Source organism: Caenorhabditis briggsae, assembly GCF_000004555.2.
Source record: "Caenorhabditis briggsae complete genome, chrII, whole genome shotgun sequence".
NCBI classification, from domain to species: Eukaryota; Metazoa; Nematoda; class Chromadorea; order Rhabditida; family Rhabditidae; genus Caenorhabditis; species Caenorhabditis briggsae.
Window position 1 is genome coordinate 16324593 of NC_013486.2, and position 21769 is coordinate 16346361.

The window sequence follows — 21769 nt, forward strand, 5'->3', positions numbered from 1 at the left end:
TTAGGGGGTGGGGACCCCTCCCACCACCCCCTATGGGTTTTAGAAGGTGATCCCATTGGCAAATAAACCTTGTTTCCCTTTCATGTACTGAGCCTCTACGTGGCGAAAGGGATCAACAGACTTTCTAGTCTGGCTAATCAGTACACTTTTTGAAACCTTGTTATTTTTCATAATTTTCCACATATTTGAAAAAAAATTCTTTAAACCCCTTTTTACATGTTTTTTCGAAACGTCCAAAAATCATTAATTTTTCAAAAAGCCCCTTTTATCTCATTTTCCAGGTCTTCTAAACACATTCTAAATACAGTGCCGGTCAATAAAATGTACAAAAACTTATTTTTTTCAGTTGAATTTCGGTCATTTCGACTATTTTCAAGAGTCTAGAGCTCGGCTGATCAGTTTTAGATCACCTTGAAATTTGCAGACATATATAAGGAATATTTTACACGCCCCTCCCCAAAGTGAGGATTTTGTACCCCTAAATTCCTTTGTACACTAATGACCCTAATGTTTTCTACTTTCGAATTATTTGCCCGTCTCCTTTTTCGTCCGTTTTTGGACTGAAAACGTAAAAAATAAGCATCTTTGAAAAAGTAAAAAATAGGCATATTTCAGAAATAGTCAAATAACTGAAAAACTAAGGTTTTGAAAAAAATTCTGTGAATGCAAAGTTTTCAATCTCGGTCTGTTTTACACCCTCCAAAATTTTCGAAGCGATTGGAAACTTGACAGCCGATCTCCAGACTCCAGAAAATAGTCAGAATGGCCAAAAATCAACTGAAAAATACTTTTTTTCGTATATCTTATTGACCGGTACTGTATGTTGGCTAAAATTCCAGACTTCATGAAAATCGAAGACCCAAAACTCACCGAAATATTAAAAACCATCCGTTTCATACCCTCGAAATTCACATTCCTTGCATCAATCCTTACTTGCTCATTTCCACGTAACACCACATTCTCTCCGTTCACCTTCAGAGTCTCATCAACTGCCGACCTGATTTTATTCGTAATAATTCTCTCAGCGGCTAATTTCTTGATACGTTTGTCAATGGTTACTGTAGGATGTCGGGCGGAGAAAAGCGTTCTACCGTCTTTCGGGGACAGCACCTTTAAAAGGAAATCTATGGAATCACAGAAATAAGTTCTACCTGGAAATTATTGACTCTCTCCAGCTTGCACAACTTCTCACTCATCACCAGAAGACTATCGTTTTGTCGTGACGTCATTAACATTCGTGGAGCAGTGATTGTTATATCTTTCTCTGGGAATCCCATGATTTTATTGGAGACCACTTTGTCGAATCGGATTTTGTTCCCACTCATTTCAATCGTCTGGAAAATTCTTTTACATGGGTGCCGTGACACCTGTAATAGAAGGGTCCCCTATCTTTTAACTTCGAGCCAATTTATCATAGTTCTTGTAAAAGATATTAAAAAGTTGTCAACTGAGAAATTGTTTATCATAATATCACAAACACTTTATCAGTTAACCTATTTTAGATATCTATTATATGCACCGAGATAATTGAGCTCAAACTTGACAATGTGGGTGTCCTTCTATTACAGGTTTTACGGTAAATCAAAGTTATTACCTTTTCCATGTCCTTGGTTTTTTCATTGAAACTATGGTAAAATCTAAGGAATGGAATTCCATTGGATGACATTCGTAGGGTGGAAATTATCCAGATATTGAGCTGAAAAATATTTTTTTTAATCAGTCCTATATTTTTTAAGAACTTACAGCCAGAGTGATTAAAGTGATCATAAATAGAACAAACAGGCATACCAATGTGGCAATCAATCGTTTTGCTCGAAGCCCGGTGACCTGAAAATCTTTCAAAATTCAGAAGCCACGTTTTTTCAGGCACCTCATCTCCCAACGAACTCCGGATATTCTCATCAGAAGTCTTATCGTTGTCATCTGAATCCATCGAAAGGTTGAAAATCGATAGAAAGAGATTTTGCAGAAAAAGAGATCTTCCTGCTCCTCACTTCAGAGAACTCAAAGTGTAAAATCGGAGAAACTGGAGGAAGATAGTGTTGAAAGGGGGAGAGACGCAGAGTATATGATGGACCTGAGGAAGCAGAATGCAGTAATATCTTCGAGGAGGGAAAACCACTAGAAAGATCAGTTTTTGTGATTTATTTTATTGTTTTTTGTAATTTGGAATTTGATTTATGTTAAATTTGTTATCGAAATCCCTCTTTTTGGAAATTCAAAATACTGTAAAACCTGTAATACAATGATTTCCCCAACATTCAACTTTGAACCAACATATCTCGGTTCTTGCCAATGATCTGAAAAAGTTGTCAACTGATAAAATGTTTCTGATATTATGATTAACAATTTATTAATTGACCACTTTTTGATATCGATTGAAAGAGCCGAGATAATCAAGCTCAAACTTGACAGTGAGTGCGGGTACCTTTCTATTGCAGGTTTTATGACACTTCACAAATACACACCTGATTCATTCTTGGCTTTTTTAAAAATTTTTCATGTTTTTTTAAAGTTCCCAGAGAAATCCAGAGTTTCAGAAACTGGAAAAATGTTTATTCATTTTTTTTTATTCAAAAACTGTGCAAATTCCTTGAATTCGATTGGCCTGATGAAACTGATCCAACTTTCGATCCCAACTTTCGAATTTTTCGAAGTTTTCGGATTGAGGATTCAGAATTTGACGATTCTGACAAGGTCTGTGAGAATTCAGAAACATTCTCGATCCTTAAAAATTTGAGATATTTGAGTCCAATCTCAATTTGAACCCGAAAATATGGATCCTCTTGAAACCTCCCTTGACTTCTTCTATAAAATCCACTGTCATATGACAAAAAATCCAGTCCACTCCAATGTATCCCTTCAAATCAACAGCTGGTCCCCAGAGGCACCCCTATTGAAAATTCAAAATCTCAAAAATCGGTCGCCTGACCTGAACAATGAATTCTCTCAAGGAATTCATTGCCTCTGACTCGTGCGCTTTCCTGTGACCTCAGAAGTGCAAATGTATGAGCTCATATCGTCTATTGGCCCGCCCACTTTTTAAAACTTACTAGACCCAATAGTTTTGTCCACCTCTATCTTTTAGTCTCTCCCTGACTTTCAATCTCTCACAGAATATCAAATTTCAGTGTGAGTGTGTCGTCTTCCCGAGAAGGCTCTCATGTTTTGTTTACGTGCGAGAAAAAAAAAACGTTTATTTTTCACACTACTACTAGTATTCAGACACCTTCAGTTAATATGTTTTGACTGGACTGGTCAAATGCTGATGTCAGATGTACAAATTTTGTTTGTTCACAGAATTTATTAGATTTTTATAGTGTATCGGATGAGTTAGACTCTGTCGGCCGGTGTTTTTTTAGAATTAAATTTGCTTTAAATTATTTATTCTTCATAAAAAAATTTTTTTTTACCTAAATAACCGGAAAACCTGTTAAACTAGTGTCCCTCTTTTAACTTTCAACCAATTTATCTCCGCTCCTGTTAAAGATATCGAAACGCTTTTAGGTCATCACCTAGATTTCAATTTTCTACAAGGCTCAATTCGAAATTGCTCTTTTTCCTGTTCTATTTTATTAACATTCCGTAAAACCTGTAATAGTAGTGCCCCTAACTTTTAACCTATAACCAATTGATCTCGGTTCCTGTAAAATATATCAAAACGCTGTCAACGGATGAATTGTTCATCATAGTATCAGAAAAAATGTTCTAATTGACACATTTTTCATATCTTGGAGAGAAATTGCGATAATTGACTTCAAACTTAACATCGTGGGTGCGGGGTTTTTACAGGTTTGAGGGTAGTTATAGTAAATTTTTTTTTAATCTTTGTACATGATTGCCGTTTTTCTGCATACATTACATCACATGACACCTGACATTTCCAATTCGAAATTTTCTATTTTCCAAATTTTTTCACCAAAATCTATACACCCTAATTAACATACCGCTATCACAACCATTCCCCAAAAACATGTTATTCTCTATTTGGAATCACTCGTTTTTTTTCTCCTTTCTAAAATCATCAATTCCGAACTTGTGTAGTTCGGCATCGAGAGAGAGAGGGGGCACTTCCTGTGTCATACACTCACTGCCATGAATACATAAATGATAGTGTAACATCACGAAAGTCACTTCCCATCTTTCTTTATTTTTTGGGGGCAGTAAAACATTTTGAGAGGAGAGGAAGAACCAGTTTTGTCTCGTGTTCTCTTTTTTATGGATCACTGATTTCAGGGTTTCTATCAGATCACAGTTTTTTGTTCGGAACTTTTTTTGTTTTAGACCGTTTTTGGTTTTTGGTGCTGGTTTCTGGTGCTAGTTGAGGACACTGAAGAGATCTGAGGAATTGAGATTAGAAATAAGGATTCCTTAGATCAACCAAAAATAGAATTAGGACTGTTTCATTTCATTTGTTTCATTTTTCGACTGTTTCATTTCGTGAAGGAGTTGCCGGATAGTACGGAAAGTGTTTACCTGTTTAAAAACTGTAGAAGAAGAGCACTCGGTCATTTAGTTTCAAGCCGATTTATCTCGATTCATGTCTGAGATATGAAAAAGTTGTCAACTGACAAATTGTTTATCATGATATAACCAACATTTTATTACTTGACATATATTTGATATATTTCCCAGTAACCGAGATAAGTTTGGTCAGAGTTGGCAGTGTTGGGGTCCCTTTATCACAGGTTGTTAGGGTAATTCGAAATAGGAGCAAAATGGAAATAAGGGACTTCCCAGTTCTATTCCAAGCGTTCCTCACACCTTCTTTTCCCCCAAACGGATGTGTATACAGTCATAAATATTTCCTTATTTGTTTACAGCCATTCTTTCCACCGCCCATATTTTGTCCATTTTTTTTCTCCCAGAGTTTTTCGTTTCCATATGCTCACCGAAAACCAACACATTCATTCGTTTCTCCCTTTTGAATTGTCGCTCCCCCTGTTTCGTCATGCAAAACGTTCTTTTATTGAGTTACTACTCAAACATTCATAAAATTTTTTGGAAGAAGAAAAAGGAAACAGATTTTCTCATACTTGCAACCGGGTCTTTGCCGGGCCTTCGCGGGATCTGTCATAGCTTCTTTTAGAATTAATATTTTTTACCCAACTAAATTAAATTCTGAAGTTTCGAAAGTCTAAAAACCTGAAATTCTAAAATTCTGAAGTTCTGTAAAGCGCAAGTTATAAGTTTCTGAAGTTCTGAGGTTCTGACCTTCTGTAATTCTGTCAGTTGAAAATCTGAATTTCTGAAATGTCGAAAGTCGGAAAGTCTGAAATTCTGAGATTTCAAAAATCTGAAAATCGGAAACTTTGAAATCATGGTAGGAACCACAAGTTCCATAAAAGTCGTATTTCTTTCAAAATTATTCTCTTGGGTACCATAAACTTTTGAAAACTTTTGCAAAGTGTTCTAAATTCTAGTGTGGCCAGTTTTTGAATTGTAATAGAAACCCTGGATTTGGGAACAATCGGAAACAGTTTTTGAGGTACTATAAAAGTTCTTAACACTTTTTTTTTTATTCTATGATTTAAAAAACGCCTTACACCTAGGGTTTCAACCTTGGGGTTTAGTCCTCTACTTGCAAAACCTAGGGTTATTGTAGAGCCTAAGGTGTTTGGTCCTCTACTTGCCATAAAAATCTTATTATTTATCATATTTTGTTATTCCAGGCTTTTTTCCAGACAGCGTTCTGTTTTACTTCAAAGCGTTTTTGGATAAATATACCACTAATCCTCATTTACTCCCCATCACCCCATGCTCATTGAGCAGCTTCTCCTTTTTCTACTCCTCTATTTTCTTCTCCTCCGTTTTTCTCCCACATATATCGACCACCATTTCTGGTTCTTCCTCTTCTTCTCTATGCTTCCCCTTTTGGACTAAATCCTCGTCCCCCTTTTTGCCTCTCAATTTTCACTTCTCTCTACATTTTGTGAACATTTCCCTCTAACAAGAAGTTCTCTTTTTCTCTTTTTCTCTCTCTACCTCTTGAATCACACTCTCAAAGTGGTTCGATTCGTAGTCTAGAGGATGTTGTAAGAGTCAGCTGACTCATTTATTTCCATTTTGAACTCCTTAAAGGACACTTTTTGAGCTCGGACTGCACTTTTTTAATAGTGGTTTCGTTTCAATGGAGTCTACGTGCACAATTTTGAAAAGGACACTTCAAATTTAATTTTTGGTTTAACAGATAGTTGTTGGCATTTGAATCAAATAGTTCTTTTTAAATATGGAATTTTTATAGAACTTCCAGAAACATCCAATTTGAAATTTATTTTTTAATACTTGTAAACCGGACCTTTGCCGGTTCGCGGGCCTTGTCATAGTTCATTTTAGAATTAATATTTCTGGACCAACTAAAATTGATATTATAAAACTAGACAAGTTCTACAAAATGATATTAGTTGCAAAACTGTAGCTTGTCTATGAACGAAGTTCCAAGCTATAAAGTGGGCAAGTCCTGTCGTACCGTGTCGCGTTTGGTCGGGCCCTGCCTTCAATATGGAAGATTCGGTAAATCTTTATGTTCGTCATATTATCTCTCAATTTTTGCACTTTTTTCTTTTGCGTAATTTGTCCCCATGAATTATGACGCCTTCTGACGAAATCTGAGCTGTAAACAGCTACAAATTCCTTATTTTTCTCTCCTATCTTTCACTTCTCTCTATTTTCCCTATAAACTTTATCCCTCATTTTCCAGAAATGTCCACTGCAGTTGTAAGTCGCCCTCCATCCCAAACCGCTTCCTTCCATGCACCACATCAAAATCGGTGCTCATTTTCATCGTCTAGCTCCGAATCTTTGCCTCCATCAACCAAAGGAAAACCTTCGCCCCCTTCTTCAGATGTAAGTTGGAGATAGCAAAGAAACTGGCAGTTTTTGGAGAGTTCAAACTTAGAAACTGACTATGATGAACTTTTGAAAAAAAAAGGTTAAATAGATTCTAAAATTTTCAGTTCGAGGAACTCGAGCTGCGCATAGAACGAGCACTAAAAGAACGAGATAACGAATGGAGGAAACATGAGAAAGCGCAGATTCAATTTTTGCAAAATGAAACGTCGAATATGTTGAAATCGCTTCATAACGAAATCAACAGACTTGGCAATGAGTTGAGGGAAGAGAAACGACGAAGCGCATATGGAGAAGGGAGCGAAGACACACTGGCCAGAATTTCTGAACTCGAGAGAATGATTTTGGAGAAGGAGGGATATACGAAGAATTTGGAGAAGAAAGTTAGCACGACGATTCAGAAATTGCAAGAGCAGATTACGATTCAGGTGAGTAGACAATTTTAAATAGAAAAATTTACAAAAAAACATACTTGTAACGGGCCGGGCCGGGCCGGGCCTGGCCGGGCTTTTTCCCGAATTTCGGAGGCCCGGCGGGCCTGTCATTCCACAAGTTCTGAAAATTTCAAAAAACACCCTTATGTGATTTTTTTCGATCAAAAAATTTTTTTCGAGTTTTTTCAAATATTTTTTGATCAAACAGTCCAAAAAGCACAAAAAATATAGAAAATTGTATTAAAAGCTCAAAATTCGGTTCAAAATGACAAAATTTTTGCTACCGGGCCTTCCGGGCCGGGCCCGGCCCGGGCTTTGGCGGGCCGGCCCGGAATTTTACAAGTATGCAAAAAACATATCGAAAACACTCCAATAGAAGGCCATCGTATGATTGCACTTTGAGCTCAATTATCTCAATTTCTATAAGAGATATCAAAAATCCTAAATCCCAAATTTTCAGAGCGACCGAATTCGCCAGCTCAATGAAGAACTCAACGACCGCAACCAAACCGTAACACATCTTTCCCAACAGTTGCGTGCCATCAAACTCCGTGAAGCCATGGCGACGTCCACTCATCGTCGTCGCGCATCTTCTCAGCTGAACTCCACGTCTCCACCAATCACATCCCCATCATCCCCTCATCGGATCTTCCCACCAGTGTCCAGTGGACTTTTGTCTGCTTCCGTAGCTGTTACTTATCCGGGAAGTGGTGCTAACCGACTGAGCATTCAGAAGCGCTCCACTTCTGCTATCCGAGCTCCACCGATGCCTAACTAGGTGAAAATCAGTCTTTTATATGTGTTAAGTGTTTTTGAAACCGATGACAATTCTTTTTTTCTTGTACATACTCATACCTCAATAAACTAATTTTTTGAATAAGCTTTTATTTCAAAATTCTCATGCTGGGTGATTAATAACAGCAGTGGTGGAATTATGATTAACAGGTTTTCTTCTGACATTCTTCGCTCTTGTGGCCAGCAGAAGTCTTCGCTGCTTCTTGAGCACTCTCGCCAACACTCTCTTCCGATACTCGTCCTCCTTGTTGTACTCGCTGACGTAACGGTTTTGTGGGGTTTGTGGAGGAGCAATAGCATAACTTGCAGAGACTGAAAATGTTGTGATTGCTGTACCGTAAATAAATTCAAAGCTCACCTGGAGGCTCCACAAAACTATTTCTAATAACTCCAGCGTTTTTAGGTGGGCATGGACAATACTCTGCATCCTGTCCGGGTGGCCCACGTACTCCTGGATACCCGGTGACTCCTGGTGCTCCAGGTTCTCCATCTTGCCCATCCTCTCCTTGCTCTCCTGGAGGCCCTGGTGGCCCTGGTGGTGGTGTGTATCCTGGGGGTCCTGGTGGTCCACACTGTCCTGGGGGGCCTGGAGCACCTTTTCTTCCGGGAATACAAACATGGCGGATCGAGTTTTGTCCTGGTTCTCCTTTTATTCCTGGTGTTCCACTTGGTCCATCTCTTCCCTTATCTCCACATTGGCCTGGTTGTCCTGGAAGACCTGGTGGTGGGGTGTATCCGGGGTTTCCAGGTAGTCCAGGAGCTCCTTGATGTCCTGCCTGACCAGTTGGTCCTGGAGGCCCTTGTGGTCCTTGTGGACAAACTATACATCCTGGGACCTCTTGGTCATAGGCGGTTAGAGCTACACCATTGGCACCAGGGCGTCCATCAAGACCTCGATCACCAGGTTCACCAGGCATTCCGGGATAACCAATAGGACCTGGTGGACCAGGAGGGCAGTTGTTGGCACGTTGAGCGCAGTCTGTAAGTTTCCGAGATAGTAGAGTTTTCGGTTGAACTGAATTAGAAACTCACTACACTGGTCAATTTGCTGGGTTGGGTGTTGGAGAACTGGAGCGGTTGCATAACTATTCACTCTGGCGTAGGAGTTGACTTGCTGCTGAGCTGGGGCGTAGGTGTCATAAGATCTTTTGGTCCAGAATCTATTTCCCGCGTTTCCACTTACACTTCGAGTTTTGCGGATGGTTTGGGTTGTGATTTCTTTCCAGGCGGCGTCAGAGAAGTACTGTAAAACAGATCATGTTAGGTTGGACAAAGTCAACGTGTTTTTCTAATATTATAGAAACCGATCTAAACTGTCAACTTTGAGTTCAATTATCTCATTTTGTGTGAAAGATATCAAAAATTTCTCGACTGATATAATTTATATCATAATATGATCAATATTTTATCAGTTGACAACTTTTCGATATCTTTCACAGGAAACAAGATAATCAAGCTCAAAGCTGACTGTTTTGTTTCTATTAGAGGAAATAGGTACCTCAGCTGCTGGATGATAAAGTTTGCGACATAAACTTTCCATTTCAAATCCTTACAACTATATATTTTGATAAAAATCCAGACAATTTGTCCAAAAGTTACCGTAACCCTGTACTAGAAGATCTCATTCGATAAAAGGACCCTCCAAAGGTACATATCTTGGAACAATAAGAGAGCCGGCCTTTCTAATAGCTTTCTAATAATTTATGGTATCAATCAGCTCACCTTCCACTCCTTCAAATCATCTAACGTCTGCTCTCTGAACTCCGAAATCTCCCTGGACGTCATCATTATCAAAAACAGGCATAGTGAAATGAGCAATGACGAGGAAACGAATGCCAGTCGAATCACAGTGGACAATTTGAAATTATAGTTCCACCAACCCATTCTCCGAAATTGGTTTAATGGATAGAACTAGTCGTCAATTTGAAGTTTTATATAGTTTCAAACCAAAATGGGCGGTACTACGGAACAGAGACAGAAAAATCCGGATTTCTATGAGAGGATGGGAAGTACTTGAAAATGTTGAATAACAGAAACTGCTTATTTTCCTCGCCATTCAGTAATATAATGGCTATTATTGATCCTTAAGTGACTCTAAGGGGGAAAGTGAAGACAATTTAGATGGAAAAAAATACTCTTTGATCCTTTAACAATTTTTATAGACTCATAAAATTTTCAAAAATAAAACTTTCAAAAACAATGTGTTCATTTTCTTATCAGTCATCTGATTAGCACCTCCTGGAACGGAGGTGACACTGATAACGAGACAACATGAACTCTGAACATGATAACTCAAGAGTCATTTCGAAAAAATATGCCAGTTGTTCAAAATCCTGAGAATCCTGAAGAAACTATATCTGATATTTTCAAAGATCCAGTTTTAGATCCCATGTAAGTAACCAGAATTAAATTTTTATAATTTTCCAAACATTCAGAAAAAAAAGAGTGCTCGCCATCCTTCATTCTCTTTCCTCTGTCATCCATGTTGGAATTTTCTACTTCCTTTTGGTGCAATGGAGCAAAGTAGACATCCCCACTGTAACGCATTTTCAGAGTGAGTCTGATAATATTTTTTAGATAACAAGTTTCAAAATTTTCAGTCTTCTGTTTGGTGATTATTGGAATTGGACTGCTTATTATACTGGCACTTTTGTTTGTAATTTTACGGATGGAAATGAAAATTGACACGCATGCAAGACGGTTCTTTCACATGTAAGTAAGCATGTTGATCCTGCCTAGGTCCATAGAGAAAAGGGATAATGTACAGTACCGGGTTGCTTTTCGGCCATTTTGACCATTTTCAGGAGTCTGGACCTCGTCTGTCAAGTTTCCGATCAATTTGAACATTTTGGAGGATGTAAAACAGACCTAGATTGAAAAACTTTGCATTCAGAGAAAATTTTGAAAGTTCCCAGTTTTTCAGATGTTTGCCGCTTTCTGAATGACACCATTTTGGCAATTCTTTGAATGCAAAGTTTTCAATCTAGGTCTTTTATACCCTCCGTAATTTTCTTTATACCCTCCGTAATTTTCTTTATACCATCCGTAATTTTCTTTATACCATCCGTAATTTTCAAATTTATACCCTCCGTAATTTTCAAAGTGATCGGAAACTTGACAGTCGAGCTACTGGATCCTGAAAATTATCCAAATTAACTGAAAAATGAAAATACTAAAAATATGTTTTTATATACCGTAAACACTCTAATAGAAGGTCACCAGAACCATTAACTTTGAACCCATGTATCTCGGTTTCTGTGAAAGATATCAAAAAGTGGTCAATCATTGAAATGTTGTTGAGGTTATGATTAACATTTTATTAGTGAACAACTTTTTGATATCTTCTATAGGAACCGAGATATATCTGCTTAGAGTTGCGATTCGGGTGGCCTTCTATTAGGGTGTTTACTGTATTTTATAGACTCTTACTGTACAGATATCAATAATATTTATTTATTTATTGATCAGAAGAAGCATACGGCACAAAAGTTATAACGGAAGTTCTAGATAGAATCCCTCACGAGATCAACCTAGAGAATGGGGAAGAAAACAGTTGACAAGTAAAGGTTTGGTAAAATTAAAAGAGGGGAAAACGTAAGCAGAAGCTACTTGTATAACAATTTTTTAAACAATTTTAAACCATTCTAATTTTTCAGCTGGCCATTGGTCCATATCGCACTTTCGACTATTTACCAACTAGTCACTCAAATTGTACTCTCCCACTGGAGAATGTATCAGGTAACAACTCTCAGAAAACCTTTTTCAAAATTCATTTTCCAGATACCAGCTCTCTACTCCGCTTGGGCCACCGCAGTGTCCGTTGGCATTCATCTCGTACTTCACTCCATCTCCTTGTTTTGGAAAATCTAGGACGTTCAATAGTGTCCAAAATTTCGAAACAAATTGTTCTAGTGTTTTTTTCCATCACCAAATCTTTTTGGTCTTCCAATTATTCTTCATCGTCGTCGGGCCATCAAATCATCACCCAACCATTGTAAATCGAATCACCGATTTTTCGACAAAATACTCATCTTTTCCTCTTGTTTGTTTCAGTGCCGTCCAAATAAAATTGAAAAAAAGTTGCGGCCCGCCCCGAGAAGATTATGTATAAAAGAACATCTCGCCCATATAAAACGGACACACATTCACATAAATACTTCAATTTGTTTTTCGGTCGTTTTACGTGTCAGTTAGGGGGGATAACCGGTTTTCCGTTATGTTATTTTTTCGAAGCACTTTTATTTGTTATCTTCTTTAGTAACTTTATCACGTTTTTTGGCTTGTGGTCACAATATGGGAAAACCGAAACTTGGTCTTTTTGATCTTCAAAGAACTTGAAGAATATTGTTTTGCAGGTCGGGAGAATCGATAAACTATAAAAATGAGTGTTGCGTCGCTTCCAGAATGTGTCAAAAGTAAGTTCTAGTTTGAGATCCTACATTACAAACAGGCAATGATTAAAACCTGTAATAGAAGGGCCTTTTAACTTCGAGCGAAATTATCTCGGTTCCTATGAGAGATATCAAAAAGTTGTCAACTGATGAAATGTTTGTGATATTATGATAAACAATTCATCAGTTAACAACTTTTTTATATCTTTCAAAGGAACCGAAATATGTTAGTTACCCTTCTATGGCAGGTTTTACGGTTATCAGCTTCTAGTGAAGATTTTGTAAACTAATAGAAATTTTGGTTCCTATTAGAGCAAAAAGTTGTCAACTGATAAAATGTTCATCATAATATCAGAAGTGTTTTCTAAGTTGACACCATTTTTTTATCTTTTAGGAACCGAGATAAATTGGCTCAAAGTTAAAAGTTATAGGACCTCTTATGATTTTAAGGTAATCGGTTTCGAGTGCGTGTTCAGAAGTAGGAAACTAACAAAATTTCAAATATTCAAATTTCAAAAGTTGCTGGAAAAAAAACCAAAACCTTCTACATCTATAATTTTCCAGCCCTCACGAAAACCCCATAACTTTTTCAGACATGTTCCCAACTGAACAACTCGAGTTCTCCTCATCAATTACTGCGGAAGAAAAGCCAGTTCTACATGAGGTATAATTGCACACACTGATAAATCACTCAAACCCTTGCATTTAATTACCAGGTATTCCAAAAGCATTCGTGTTTCTCGCAATGTGGTGAGATGATTGACGAGGTCTCCAAGAAGAATCCAGAACTTGGAAAACGTTTGGCAAATGTGCTCGAGGGGAACAAGAGACGGCTCGATGGATTGTCGCCGTCGGCTATTGAGTACGCCAAGAAGGTGAGCTACAATCTGATACGCTCTGAGCGTATAAAGTTGAAAAATGAGTCTATAACTTTTTATAATCATTTTTGGAAACCAAAATAATTGGATTCATATATTCGTTTTAGGTAACTTTAATAAGAATTACATCATCATTCCTTTATTTGCCTAAAGTCACCCAAACATATTGTCAAATCACTTTGTATTCTTTTTTTTTAAAATTTTGATAACATCAATGCCTCGTTTCAAATTTCGTGATTTTTCGAAAATATTTTCTCGGTCAGAATACATTTTTGCACTTCGTCAATACTCGAACCACTTTCTTCTATTTCCAGTTGATCCATATGGTGACTCACACTCTGTGCTCTCTGACCACTCAAAAACCAATCGATGACGCTGAGGCCAAACGACTCCACGAGGAGTTCAAAACTCTGTCCGCTGAGGATCAAGCAGCTCTCAAGAAAAACAACCCGGATATTAAATTTTGAATTGTGAATTTTGAAAAGTTTTGTAAAGAAATAAAGTCCAACAATTATCAAGGGAATTCCAATTCATTTTAATAACCGAGACAAGTCGAGTTCGTAAAAAACCAGCAGGACAATATTCCGGTACAAATAATCGGAGCTGTGGAACAAGCCGAACACAAAGGTCCCTCCTGAATTTCATCTTGATCTTCTGGAACTTCCAAATCAATTTCAAAATTATTAGGAAAACTTTAAAACAATAACACTCGATTCTAAGAAAATGGCATATGACTATGGCTAGAAGATTCAACTAACAAGAGAATCGCAAAACCCATTAAAAATGACTGACAGTAGTCAAACCCGGATTGTTTGGATCACTTGATACATGAAGATCGAAAAAGCTCCTTCTTGCGATTGAGATCTGGATAAATAGTTATCCGATACCAGAAAGAGAAAAACGCTTCTAATTCAACAAGGATCCCTACAACTTATGATGTTTACATAATTTTTGAATGTTCTGAAATAGAATACGTTCTGTAATCCGTACAGTTTTCAGATTTCTAAAATTTTGATTTTCCCAACAGCCACTTCCTGTATCACCAATTGATATGTTTTTTCTTCGTTTTCTGATTTTTCACAAGATGCTTTTCTGACTTTTCATTCGAGATTCTTCGAATCTCAGATTCAAGAAGGAAGAAGAAAAAGACCATTGACGTCCACACAACTACAACTTGTCTTCTCACGTCTTTCGAAGGATTTAACCTAAATCGTATCCAATCTTCTTGGGTACAAATCTTACAAATGTTGCCATCTTGGTTATTTCAAGAAATCTGTGTTTCGATTTCGATGATTTTTTGAATCCTTTCTTCTGACCTCAGGCGCCAAATTGGTAGTTTTTTGCCAGGAATGAATCAGGAATCTGCGAGACGTGGTGAAGATCGTAGCGAAGGTCAGAGTATCAGAAAAATCCTTGTGCTCGACGTTTCCCAGAGTATCAAAAACACCCACTAATCCTGATGTATACCGGAGAACCTATAGTAGAAGGGCCCCCATACTTTCCTGTTTGAGTTCAATTATCTCAGTTCTCTGAGATTATGATAAACATTTTATCAGTTGACAACTGTTTTAATTTTTTTTGACAACTGTTTTAGTTAAATTTCAATCGAGAAAAATTACTCAAAGTTAAATGTAATGGGTCATAGGTTTCATGGTAATCTGTTTATCCAGTTATCACTGAAAATGGAACATCTCATTCTTTGTTCCTCATGCTCCAAGTGGTCCAGACAGTCCTAGCGGGAGTTGACTACTATCAGTCATTTTTAATAAGCCTTGCAATTCTCTTGCTAGATGAATCTCTGAGCCATAGTCATATGCCATTTTCTTAGAATCGAGTGTTATTGTTTTAAAGTTTTCCTAATAATTTTGAAATTGATTTGGAAGTTCCAGAAGATCAAGATGAAATTCAGGAGGGACCTTGAAGTTCACTATTCCTCGTTCATTACTCTTTTTGGATGCACTCCAAACCAGCAAAAGCTTAAAGTAGTGCAAGATTATATATTTAGTTCGAAAACCGGTATACTTTTTGATAAGTGCAAGAGGCTCTATGGGAATTGGTATAATGTTATTTGACCTACTTTTGTTATCATTAAAGTTCCCGATGGTTTTGCTATTGGTGTGTTCCTGAATACTGTGCCAGGAAGTTAACTTCGAGTGGTTTCCTTGTTTGCAAAAAGTAGGTCAAGCCTAAACATAGTAGGATCATTCGTTTGGGTGACGTTCTATTACAGTGTTTACGGTAACTTTCGCCGACAATAATATTTCTTGTAATTCACTTCCGCAGTGTAATGTCTCATCTGAAATTATTCACACTGCAGACATTGTCTTCATAAACTATTGAACTCATTTTTAATAATAAGAATAAAACATCTTCATCATTGTGCTCCCCCAGGACTGACCCATAGCAACTTGTCAGACAGTCGGCAAAAAACATAACATGTACAGTTGGAGTTTCTGACTAACCCCCCTATTCTCGAATATATTGTTTTTCAAAGCGAAAAATTATTAATTCAGTTTCTAATTAGATAGTACCTGGTCTGTGGCAATCGATGCAGCATAACGACATCTACCGTAAAATCTGTAATAGAAGGGTGCAAATTAGCTTAAGCTTAACAGTGTGTGGGTCCTTCTCTCAATGGTTTTACGGTACATGGCACCTGGTCTGCGGCAATGAATGAAGGATAATGAGATCGAGTTTTTGAATGATAAACACTTTTGAAAACTGGCATCTATCTGTGATTATTGAGATCGAGGAGGAGATAGCGAGAACGAACAGAGCTTTTTTTGAACCGAAACATGTATTTTTTCCAACCAAGTTAGCATTTGCAGCCTTGGTTATTATCCGGGTTACACCAGTTAACTTACAATTAGTAGTGTAGACGAAAAATACAATAATGATCAAAATGACCTGCTTAACAAAATGTTCAAAAACCACGTAGTCCGAGATCCCAGAGGATTTTACTTGCTTGCACCTTCACCTCTAGTGTCGAATGATCAGTTTGTTCAGATGTCATATACTCCCAAATGAGCTCTAATGAGTTGTTCTCCAACTTGTTTTCAAGCTTTTGTTACACATCCTTAAGATTTCTGGAACCAGTGCGTGCAAAACACAAAATTATCCCTCATTCTTCTGACTTTTTGATTTCTGTCACCAATCCATTGCAGAAATTCCCTATTCTCTCTAGTGTAACCTCATTCCCATTTTTTTTGCTCCGCCCATTGTCTTAAATCCACCTAGGGAGCCCACAATGGATCCCGCCCATTTTTTCATTCACCTCAGCACATTCTTATCCAGTTCCAGTCACCCCTTCACCACCCTTTCCCCTCCTTTTCCAATCCCAAATCTATACTTTTTCAAGGTATGGACTCCACCACTCCTCCACTGACTCCACTGGAGACACCACCACCTCCACCACCGTCGTTCACGTTTGCTTCGTACATGATTCCGGGATATGTTCTTCAGATGTTGTGCATTGCATTCTACGGATGCGTTCTTCTCGCTGTTCAGCGGATCAAAAATAAGGCTCAGTTCGGATCACAGTTCTATCATTTGTTCTTTTTTATTGGTATGTGGCTTGTGTCAGAAAAGATATTGCTGTATTACCCATTTTGAGCTCAATTATCACGGCTCTTTCAAAAGATATCAAATTTGTGTCAACTGACAAAACACTCCTGATATTATGGTAAACAATTTATCAGTTGAAAAATTTTCTATATCTCTTTTTGGATCCGAGATAATTGAGATCAAAGTTGACGGCTTGTGTGGGCTTCAATTGGAGGAGATTCTATAGTTCTGAATTATGTAATTTTCACATGACTTTTCACTTTACCCGTTAGGATTTAGCAATTTTTGATCAGATCATTTGGAAGTAAAGGGACAGTTAGCTTTAGTGTTCTAATTATACAGTGCTTATTCAATTAGTTATAATTTGAGATGTCGTTAAACCATAGAATTGCCCCTGTCCAGTTTGAGCTCAATTATCTCGGTTCCTTTGCAAGATAACAAAAATGTGCCAACTCACAAAATACTTTTAATATTATGATAAACAATTTATCCGTTGACTACTTTTTCATATCTTTGACAGGAACCGGGGGAAAGTTGGCTCAAAGTTGAAAGTTAGGAGCTCTTATTTTACAGGGTTTACGGTAGTTCTCATTTGGGATATCACATCTACACAGTGCATTATATGTTCATTGAAATTCAACTAGTTGTAACTTTTATGACGTTCAAAAGATGTTCTCTTGTGAGACTGAACAAACGTCATCAACCATATAAACTACATTTTTAGCCTCATAGTTTCTCTAGGGAACGCGACGTCAGGTCGAAATTACTAATTAGAATCTATTTGCAAGCTCATATTATAGTGACATGACCAATGAACATTTCCAGGAAGCGCTGATGTGATCCATGCCATCGCTCTTCTCTGGATGTGCTTCGAGCGTGAGGTTATCCATGGAGACGCGCTGTTTGAAGTGACATATGTGTGCAGCTGGCTAACATGCTCTTGCTACCTGATCCATATCATTGGCAACGGACTAATGGCTGTTAATCGCTACTCGGCGACCTTCACTTTCCATACAATGCATTTCTGCCCGAAACTTATCGGCAGATACTTCAAGATCATCGTTGCTATCTCCGCCTTCTGCTCCATTCCAGCTCTCTTCCGCGTTCGTAATTATGTCTATGAGAATGGTGATTGGACGTATACTCTGAGTCCAGATTGGCTTATTAAAGTTCAACGCTACATCATTATTTTCTGGGTGTCCCTCTACTTCATCATCGCCCCCACCTTCACCATCATGACACGTTTGAGATGCAACAACTTCATCAATGTCTCGCATTTCCATAGAAGTGATCAGTCCCTCGTCTTCTTCAACATCCTACACATGATCTTCCACTTCTTCGTCTTCCTCTACGAACTCTTCGAGGCCTTCCAGTCTGAGAACGTTTTCATCATCTTCATCCATTCACATGTAATAGGCAATTTGAATATTAAAATTCAAATTAAACTTTTTACAGGTCTACATATTCCTCTTCGGAACCACCGTCCTCAACTCCCTCTTCATCACCTGCACCACGACTCGTGTCCGTTTGGAGCTCTCGAAAATTCTTTGCCAGCTCTACAAGCAAGGAAAGGGAAAAATCTCGGGCAGCAACAATACCATTCAAGTGGTCCCTTCCAGATTCTAACCAATCACATCTACCTCTATTTAATCGCTACTATCATTTATGTTAACTCTGAAATTATATATAATCACTCTCGAATAAACAAACATTTATCTTTTTAAGTATGAAGCTTTTCAAATAACTGGTCGGCACTAAAGTTGAAGTTCTGGATTTTTTAAAATCAAACAGGAGATTTTCAGAATAATGTATGTAAGCAAAAAAAGTAAGCATTCAGGTCTTTTGCCTTCTAAAAGACCTTTTAGGTTTCTAAAATTTGCTTTCTGGCTGTGTAGATTTTTCATTACTGGGTCAGGAGCTAGAAAAATTGGGTCATGACCTAGAAAAATTGGGTCATGACCTAGAAAAAATTGGGTCATAGCCTAGAAAAATTGGGTCAGGAGCTAGAAAAATTGGGTCATGACCTAGAAAAATTGGGTCATGACCTAAAACAAAACTAGGTCATGACCTAGAAAAAATTGGGTCATAGCCTAGAAAAATTGGGTCATAGCCTAGAAAAATTGGGGCATGACCTAGAAAAATCTAGGTCAGGAGCTAGAAAAATTGGGTCATGACCTAGAAAAAATTGGGTCATGTCCTAGAAATATTTGGTCATGTCCTAGAAATATTTGGTCATGACCTAGGAAAACCTAGAAAAATGGGTCATGACCTAGAAAAATCTAGGTCGTGACCTATAAAATCTATGTAGTGACCTAAAAATATCTAGGTAGTGACCTAAACAAACAGCGTTTTTTTTCAAAATTCGAAAAAAAAATCTCAAACTTTAAACATGTTGTACGTTCTATTTAAAGCTCTCACACAAAGTTTCACACCCTTCTGATTGAAGGGACCTGCAAGAGAGGTATTAAAAAAAGAAAGGTCGGCCCTTCTAATACAGGTTTTACCATATTATAAAATTTCAAAAATGACTATTCACTGTTTTATTACCGAATTATGCCAACATAATAAACAATGCAAAGGTGGGAGTGAGAGAGTTATAAAAAATTGAACCGAGTTATTAATTCATGACCAATACGCAAATTAGACCAATAAAAAAGCAAATATGGAAGAAAAAAGCATAGGCACAGCCATGATGTATGTCTAGATGGAAAAAAGAGATGTCTAGTGGAGTTTTTTTGGAGAATAAAGCAATTAGAGATAGAATAGCAAGGAAGGGAGAAGAAAAACGTGATTAATGAAATCTGAACATGGATAATCATTTTTTGGGAAATTCCGCGAAACAAAAAATAAATCAAGATGTATAGTCAAATGAACTAGTTATGCATGCTTTGGAGCATCATCTCCAATTTTTCAGAAGAAGTGAGTACATGATTGTTGTTATTGTTGAAAAATGAAATTTGGGGATTTTGGATTGGAAGAATTGGTTGAATTTCTTTCGATGGGACAGGGACAGAAGCCTTTTGGGTTGGAACAGGGGGCGTGGCTAAGATTGGAGAGGTAGCCAAAAGTGGGAGCAGCGGAACGACATTAGATGTTGGAAGAATGAACTCTCCACACATTTCCCGACACAAAGCATCCTCCAAATTAAAGGCTTGGATCATTTGAAGCAGTTTTTGGGCATTTGAAGCAATTTCAGTTCCGTAGCTCAAATTTTGAGCAATGATTCCAAACTCGTTAGATATTTTGGAGAAAACCATTGCGGGAAGTTTGGAGAGCATAATTTGCTTCCAGAATGTGACGGGATCTGAAAATACGTAAATTGGATTATTTGGAAAAAAAAAAGTGAAAACTGTCTTTTAAATTGTTTCTACACGATTACTTCATAAACTAGGTTTTTTCTTACCGTGAAACCTCTAATAAAAAGGCCCCCTAATTTTTAACTTCGAGCCAATTCATCAAGGTTCCTGTTGAAGATATGAAAAAGGGGTCAACTATTAAATTGCTTATCATAATACGAGAAGATTATTGCAGCCGACAAGCGACGTGATTTTTTCCGTGAACTTGTAGACCTACCTTTGAGAACAGAAAAACCTTAATGTTCCCAAAAAAGAGGTTTTTGTAGTTCCATGACCTCTATTATAAATATCAAAATAGACGGGCATCATCTCGCTGCTATTTCGGGTCATATGACAAAATTTGGCTAATTTTGGTCCACTTGGGATTTCGCTAGGGTCCGCTAACCGGCAACAAAAGGACACACACACACACACAGAATTTGGTGATTGTTAATAGTAAAGATGACAAATATTTCATTAGTAATCTATTTTTTGCTATCTTGCATGGAAATTGAAATAATTGAGCTCAAATTCAACAGTGTGGGAGCTCTTCTATTACAGTTGTTTAGGTATGTTATTCTAACTTCGCCCGCCCGACTTACCATTACGCAATAGATTCTTGATAGCGTGTTGCTTCTGGAGTCTTTGACGTTCAGCTTCTTCTAGTCTCTTTTGATTTTCAGCATTGCAGTGGGCTTGCAATATGGATAACAACTCGGGATTGATCATTCCTTCTGAATAAAATCCTTCATTAGCAAGATCCTCATCTTACAAACTTACCCTGCAAAAATTGATTGATAAATGTTTGAGGTGGCACGATAGGAACAGCAGCAATAGAATGTCTCCTCTGCGGAGCTTCTTTCACACGAACAACATCCTTTGATTGGGTTCCTCCGTTCTTTGTGATATAGTTTCGAGAGTGGCATTTGAAGGAGCAGTGTTCCTCGTGGTTATAAAAGTCTAGCTGCTTATCTTCCATCAGAGTTCTCAACATTCTTCCATTATGCTTAATGGATCCCTTCCAATCTTTCTGTTTACTTTTCTCGGCTCTGATAGTGAACTCAACCGGGGTCAACAGCTGCGAACAACCTGGAAGAAGCATTTAAAGGTTTTTGTCTTAAGAAATCACTACTCACCCGCAATCTCAATGCATTGCTCACGAATCCCTGGACAGATGAATAGTTCAGTATGGAGACGGCCAATGAGGTTTCCGCACTTTATCTTTAAATGAATAATGAAACAAAGAGATCTCGCAGAGATGGTCACATGTAAGAAGAGATCTTGTCGTGCAGGTGAGGCNGAGAATCGCGGACGATGAAATTCNCGTGCTACATTGGGCTGAAATAGCTGTACTGTAAAACCTGTGCTAGAAGAGTTCCCTTAATAGAATTGTCCCTTAATAGAATTGCTAATAAAAGAGTGTTTCCGAGAGGTGCTTGTAAAAAAGATGGGCCCTTTGCGAAATTGCGTCGTTTGAAAATTATACATTTCCGTACGTTTTCAGGGGAAAATATATCTAAAAC

General features: G+C 37.7%; 7 protein-coding genes across 7 annotated transcripts in view; 4 read left to right on the forward strand and 3 right to left on the reverse strand.

Annotated features, from left to right (window-relative positions):
* The window catches only part of Cbr-sgcb-1, a gene marked incomplete at both ends in the record, with an annotated part of 3427 nt that extends 1494 nt beyond the window's left edge, over positions 1 to 1933 (reverse strand). The window contains 5 exons of the mRNA XM_045243215.1: positions 871 to 1110; positions 1152 to 1334; positions 1595 to 1696; positions 1744 to 1827; positions 1871 to 1933. Coding sequence (XP_045093405.1) covers positions 871 to 1110; positions 1152 to 1334; positions 1595 to 1696; positions 1744 to 1827; positions 1871 to 1933 — 672 coding nt within the window. The remainder of the gene's footprint in view (positions 1 to 870; positions 1111 to 1151; positions 1335 to 1594; positions 1697 to 1743; positions 1828 to 1870) is intronic.
* Positions 1934 to 6702: 4769 nt separating this feature from the next.
* Positions 6703 to 8061, forward strand: CBG07050 (the record flags this gene model as incomplete). The annotated part of the gene is made up of 3 exons (XM_002632141.1): positions 6703 to 6846; positions 6957 to 7277; positions 7744 to 8061. 3 exons carry the CDS (start codon positions 6703 to 6705, stop codon positions 8059 to 8061), a joined length of 783 nt encoding a protein of 260 aa, XP_002632187.1.
* Positions 8062 to 8147: 86 nt separating this feature from the next.
* Positions 8148 to 9962, reverse strand: Cbr-col-69 (the record flags this gene model as incomplete). The annotated part of the gene is made up of 4 exons (XM_045243216.1): positions 8148 to 8390; positions 8468 to 9057; positions 9111 to 9321; positions 9801 to 9962. The coding sequence occupies 4 exons, from the start codon at positions 9960 to 9962 to the stop codon at positions 8148 to 8150; spliced, it is 1206 nt and encodes a 401-aa protein (XP_045093406.1).
* A 430-nt stretch (positions 9963 to 10392) lies between these two features.
* Cbr-mps-2 lies at positions 10393 to 11948 on the forward strand (the record flags this gene model as incomplete). The annotated part of the gene is made up of 5 exons (XM_002632139.1): positions 10393 to 10469; positions 10514 to 10632; positions 10679 to 10790; positions 11735 to 11816; positions 11859 to 11948. The coding sequence occupies 5 exons, from the start codon at positions 10393 to 10395 to the stop codon at positions 11946 to 11948; spliced, it is 480 nt and encodes a 159-aa protein (XP_002632185.1).
* A 511-nt stretch (positions 11949 to 12459) lies between these two features.
* Positions 12460 to 13814, forward strand: Cbr-far-7 (the record flags this gene model as incomplete). The annotated part of the gene is made up of 4 exons (XM_002632138.1): positions 12460 to 12493; positions 13063 to 13133; positions 13186 to 13344; positions 13662 to 13814. 4 exons carry the CDS (start codon positions 12460 to 12462, stop codon positions 13812 to 13814), a joined length of 417 nt encoding a protein of 138 aa, XP_002632184.1.
* A 2893-nt stretch (positions 13815 to 16707) lies between these two features.
* CBG07046 lies at positions 16708 to 18537 on the forward strand (the record flags this gene model as incomplete). The annotated part of the gene is made up of 3 exons (XM_002632137.2): positions 16708 to 16912; positions 17737 to 18320; positions 18367 to 18537. The coding sequence occupies 3 exons, from the start codon at positions 16708 to 16710 to the stop codon at positions 18535 to 18537; spliced, it is 960 nt and encodes a 319-aa protein (XP_002632183.2).
* Positions 18538 to 19784: 1247 nt separating this feature from the next.
* The window catches only part of Cbr-gmeb-1, a gene marked incomplete at both ends in the record, with an annotated part of 3308 nt that continues 1323 nt past the window's right edge, over positions 19785 to 21769 (reverse strand). The window contains 4 exons of the mRNA XM_002632136.1: positions 19785 to 20215; positions 20849 to 20980; positions 21027 to 21335; positions 21383 to 21584. Of these exons, the coding sequence (XP_002632182.1) occupies positions 19785 to 20215; positions 20849 to 20980; positions 21027 to 21335; positions 21383 to 21584 (1074 nt within the window). The remainder of the gene's footprint in view (positions 20216 to 20848; positions 20981 to 21026; positions 21336 to 21382; positions 21585 to 21769) is intronic.